The sequence below is a fragment of the Psammomys obesus genome, unplaced genomic scaffold (assembly GCF_907164565.1).
Source record: "Psammomys obesus unplaced genomic scaffold, mPsaObe1.curated_primary_1811, whole genome shotgun sequence".
NCBI lineage: Eukaryota > Metazoa > Chordata > Mammalia > Rodentia > Muridae > Psammomys > Psammomys obesus.
Genome location: NW_026594240.1, coordinates 1,384,702 through 1,390,045, shown reverse-complemented (window position 1 = coordinate 1,390,045; position 5,344 = coordinate 1,384,702). Strand labels below are relative to the sequence as shown.

Here is a 5,344-nt window from a genome sequence, read left to right as displayed (position 1 = left end):
ATAATAATAATAATAATAATAATAATAATAATAATAATAATAATAATTTTTTTAAAAAAATCACTAAATAAAATTGAAAAAAACTAGCACAAAAGGAAAAAATATATTATTTTAATTCTCAAGAAATCTAAAGCTCAGTCTAAGAACTAATACCTGTTGGTTTTGGGGTTTGTTCGTTTTTTGAGGCAGAGTCTCTCTACATAGCTCTATCTTAGAACTCATTCTGTAGATCAGGTTGGCTTCAAACTCACAGACATCCACCTGCCTTTGCCTCCCAAGTACTGGGATTAAAGGCAGGAGCCACTTGTAGGTATTTTATCCTCAACAAAAACTTTATATAACCGATGGCTAAAAGGAAAATTCTGTAAACTAAAAAGGTATAAGAACCTACAGAAAAAAGAGGTATAAGAACCTTCAGAGAAGTCAGTTTGTGGTGGCACATGCCTTAGATTTCAGGACTTAGGAGGCAGAGGCAGGTAGATCAATGAGTTTGAGGCCATTCTGGACTGCAGAGTGAGTTCCAGGACAGCCAGAGCTACAGAGAAACCCTGTCTCGAAAAGGAAAATAATAATAATAATAATAATAATAATAATAATAATAATAATAATAATAATAATAATAGTTATTATTATTATTATTATTCAGGGAATGAAGAGATGGCTTAAAGTTTAAGAGCACTGGCTGCTCTTCCAGAGGTCCTGAGTTCAATTCCCAGCAACCACATAGTGGCTCACAACCATCTATAGTGAGATCTGGTGCCCTCTGCTGGTGGTAGGCAGAACAGTATATATGTAATAAATAAAATAAATCTAAAAAGAACCTTCAGGGGGCTGGAGAGATGGCTCAGTGGTTAAGAGCTCTGACTGCTCTTCCAGAGGTCCTGAGTTCAATTCCCAGCAACCACATGGTGGCTCACAACCATCTATACCTTCTACTGCTGTCTTCTGGCATTCAGGTACACATACAGAGAGAGCTTTCAAAATAAATAAAATCTTAAAAAAAAAACTTTCAGAGAGAAATTTGGTGAGGCTGGGAGACTACAAGTTCACAGCCAGCCAAGGCTACTTAATAAGATGAGAGTGGGAGGGAGGGAGAGAGAGAGAGGGAGGGAGAGAGAGAGACTTTTTCTGAAGCTCACCTTCCCTAATCCCATTACATAGGATACTAGTGACAAAGACTCAGTATAGTTTTAAAGTAAAGGTAAGGGTGTTCAGGCAAATTAGCAAGGATCTGTTACTGTAGCAGGTTAGTTCAGCTGAAAGGGAAAGAATAAGGAAGAAGCAGACTCAAACAGGCCAGAGAAGAGAAAATGGCACAGAAATTACCCCACACAACTTCGATTCTCCCAGTGCTAGGGGCCAAATAGAGGGCCTTTAAAGCCAGACCGTTTGCTCTCACCACCGCACTACACCCAACAGAACCAATGGTAAAGGGATCCCTAGGTATCACCTTCTTCACTCTTTAATCTGGCTCCACCAATTTAGGTTAATTTTGGTTTTATGAGACAAGTTCTTACTCTGTAATCCAGGCTGGCCTCAGCCTGAGTGCTGGGGTTACAGATGTGAGCCACCACATCTGATTAACAAGGCTAAAAAAATCCAAGGAAACCAAATCCACAGACTAGTCACATCTGCCAGCACATTTTTACAAGTTCATTGACTAGTACAGTGAATGCTTAAGGCTACTCAAGACGTTATGCATTTTGCTTCAACATGCCCAACTCATAGGATGGGCATAAATTCTCTTTGATATCTATAAGAAGGGAAGTAAGAAAGTATGGGCAGGAAGGTCAGTGATTAAAGTGCTTATCACACCAATATAAAAAAACCAAAGTTCAAATCCCTATGTAAATGTCAGGTGAGTATGGCATTCTGCCTTGGCTATATGGCAAAGTTGATTCCAGTATGACTGACAAAAATCCTCACTCAACTAAGACAAGCTGCCGTGGTGGCACACACTTTTAAATTTTAATCCCAGCACTTGGGAGGTAGGCAGATCTCTGTGAGTTTGAGGTCATCTACATAATGAGTTCTAGGTAGGAGAGCTGGGACACCAGGGAGGGGGCTGGGGAGAGATGCCATCGCAAACATACAAACAAACAATACCAGAAATATTAAGGAAAACAGGAGCCAAGGAAGACCCTGTGGAAACAATCCTGGAATCCAACGCAAGAAAAGAAGTTAGATGCCTACACCAACACACAGGTAGGCAGACTCACGTCTCCAAATATCCAGTGCACTTGAAACAAATGCTCTGGTCCTGTCCTACAGAAGTAGCGTTTTATTTGAACAAGCAGAAAGGATCAACGGACAAGAGAGCTAATGCACTTCTGTAGCCACAATTCTCATGTAACAAACCAGAGAAAGAAGTCTGACGACGGATCCTACAGTATGAGTTCCTAAAATGTGAAGGAAGAAGGAAAAGGAGAACAGACTAAGGTGTCAGGACAATATTCCAAAATCTGTACTAACTCTACCAGGTATTCCAGAACTTGGATGGAATGCTAATTCTCAGTCATGACAGAATTATATACTAAGGATTAACAGGAAAACTAAACAAGTTTTGTAGGGGAACTGGACATAGCATTGTCAATACACAGTCGAATTCTGACCACCACGAGGAGGATCTGGGACTGACAAAACACCTCCCTTCCGTATGTTGCAACTTGGGGGAGGAGGGAATGGAGGTCTGGGGAAATTCAAGTAGGTATGATCCACAACGCTAACCATGGAGGAGACTTGAAGGGCCCCGATCCGGTGCACTCAGAACTGTCCTAAGCACCCCGCATGCTCTCTTCAACTTCGACACCGACTCTGCCCTCTTCCCGGCAAGGCTTCCTACTTTACACCGCGGCTCTAGGTCCCATGTGGGCCACGCTCACACTGCTAGTACAGCGGGAGCTTCGGCCTCGAGGCCTGCCCGGAACTCCCCTCTCCCGGCCCCGGCTGCCGAACCCCGCCTCCCGGACCCGCTGGACACCACGGCGGAGCCACCAGCCCTCCAGCTCCTACCAAAATCAGCGCCTCCATCTTGCCCGCAGCAGCTGCCGACGTGGAGTCGCACAGACGACGTCGCCGCTGATTGGCCCTGAGTCTGCGCTAGGCCCCGCCCCAGAGGAGCAGCACTGGGTGAGGCTAAGCCAGCCTCCAGGTATTGACCAATCAGCGTAGTAGCTCGGCGCGCGGAAGGGGCGGGAGGGTCATCGAGGGCGGTGTTGTTTCCATGGGGAACGGAGAAAGCAAGTCTTGCTCTGCTGGTGGTCGGAAGCCACGTGACCGTAAGCCTGTCAGGCGCACTCGCTGTAGGGGGAGCTGTGTCTCTCTAACCCTTGCGGAGGAGCCAGGCCCGAATCCGGATTCCCAGCGCCCCCATTAGGTCCTGAGGGATAGCCACAGCTGCTGTGGGTCACCAGCTTAGAGCATCCAGCTGTAGGCAGCCAAGCGTTAACCAGACAAACCAAGGTCTCCACAATTATGTCCCCAGGATTCGCGCTGTGTCGCCAGCACACATACCCAATAAATAAATATTTCAGTTATAATATATTTTTAAAAATTTTCTGAGAAATCGCTCAGTAGTTAAGAGTTCATATTTTGGTTAAAGACCCAAGTTCAGTTCCCAGGTCCCAGGTCCCATTGCTCACGTACAGAGAATCTGCCGCCACCTGCCACTTTCGGCGGGGGTGGGGTTGGGGAGTGGAGGAGGAGTTGGGGGATAAAGGGGGAGTGCAAATGGGGAGCTCGCGCTTACATGCACAATCCTGGCTATACTTTTCCCCACCTTGATTCAACGTGAAATTGGATATTAGGGCATTGGAGACCAGAGAGAATGGAAAGAATTAGGACCGAGGCAGAAAGGGGATCAGAATCTTACATTCTGAGTGGATAATGAGTTTGTAGCGGGGCATGATGGCGCCACCTTTAATCCCAGGACTAGGGAGGCAGAGGCAGGCCAGCTTGGTCTACAAAAAGAGTTCCAGGCTAGACAGGACTACACAGTGAGACAGTAGTAGTTAAGAGCGCAGGCCCTGCTCTTCCAAAGGACCTGGGCTCAATTCCCAGGACACCACGACGGGATGGGGGGTGGGGGTGGGGGTGGAAAGAGAACAAGAGAGAGGGAGAGTGAGGGAGGGGAGGGGAGGGGAGAGAGAGAGACTAGAAAATGCCATAAGATCCAGCTCTAAGGCATCTTCTTAATTAATGATTCTTGGGGAAGGGCCCAGCTCACGGTGCACGATGCTGGTGGTCCTGTGCTCTGTAAGAAAATAGGCTAAACAAGTTATGGAGAGCAAGCCAGTTAGCCACACCCTCCATGGCCTCTGCATCCGCGCCTGCCTCCAGGTTCCTGCTCTGCTCTTGTCCTGGCTTCCTTCAATGATGATCAGCGATATGAAAGTGTAAGCCAAAGCCTTTCTCCCCGACTCTTGGTCTTTTGGTCATGGTGTTCTGTGGCAGCGATAGCTACCCCACCTAATTTAGCGTCTGTATACCACTTGCATGGCTGGTACCTATGGAGACCAGAAAAGGACATCAGATTCCTTTGAACTGGAGTTACAGTGGCGTCTGTGAGCTGCCATTTGGTTCTGGGAATCAAAACCTGGGCTTAATGATCATACTAACATTTCTGCCCATTTATTATGTGCCAGACATAATGCTCATCCACTGAGTTATCTATGTATTGTTTAATATATCTGGTGTGGTTATTATTGTTTTTAATATTTTTATTAATTATTTCAGAGTTTCATACAATGTATTTTAATCATACTCAGAACTTCCAACTCTCCTTAATTCCTCCTAGATCCAACCCCACTTCTGTACACCCAACTTCAAGTCTTTTTTTTTTTTTTTTTAGATAGGTTCTCACTGTGTAATCCTGGCTGACCTAGAACTTGAACTCACAAAGGTCCTCCTGCCTCTGCCTCTGGGTTGCAGAGATTAAAGGTGTGCACCACCATGTTCAGTTGGTGTTGTTTTGGTTTTGGTGTTTTGAGAAAGGTCTTTTTGTAGTGTTGGCTGTCCTGAACTCACTCTGTAGACCAGGCTGGCCTTGAACTCACAGAGCTCTGCCTGCCTCTGCCTCCTGAGTGCTGGGATTACAGCCACCGCCCCCAGCTTTCTGTTGTTGTTTATAAGCCACTGACTTCAGTTTGTGCTGTTCATGTATTTCTGGCTGTGGGGTCATCCCTGGAGTCTAGTGCTGCTTTTTGAGACAAGGTTTCACTCGAGCCCAAACTGGCCTCAAACTCCCTACAATCCTCCTACCTCAGCTTCCTGGATGCTGGGGTTATAGGTGTGAGCCAATAGGCCTGAATTTGTTGATATATTTTCCTAAGTCTGTCTTTTTGCC

General features: G+C 45.9%; 1 protein-coding gene across 2 annotated transcripts in view; it reads right to left on the bottom strand.

Moving 5' to 3' along the window:
• Copz1 (COPI coat complex subunit zeta 1) overlaps positions 1 to 3,093 on the bottom strand; it is a 24,340-nt gene extending 21,247 nt beyond the window's left edge. The window contains exon 1 of one of the 2 annotated variants that reach the window (XM_055618320.1): positions 3,013 to 3,093. In XM_055618320.1, coding sequence (XP_055474295.1) covers positions 3,013 to 3,030 — 18 coding nt within the window. In that variant the 5' untranslated portion in view covers positions 3,031 to 3,093. The remainder of the gene's footprint in view (positions 1 to 3,012) is intronic. The other variant, XM_055618319.1, reaches the window with a different exon arrangement.
• Between the last annotated feature and the right edge of the window lie 2,251 nt (positions 3,094 to 5,344).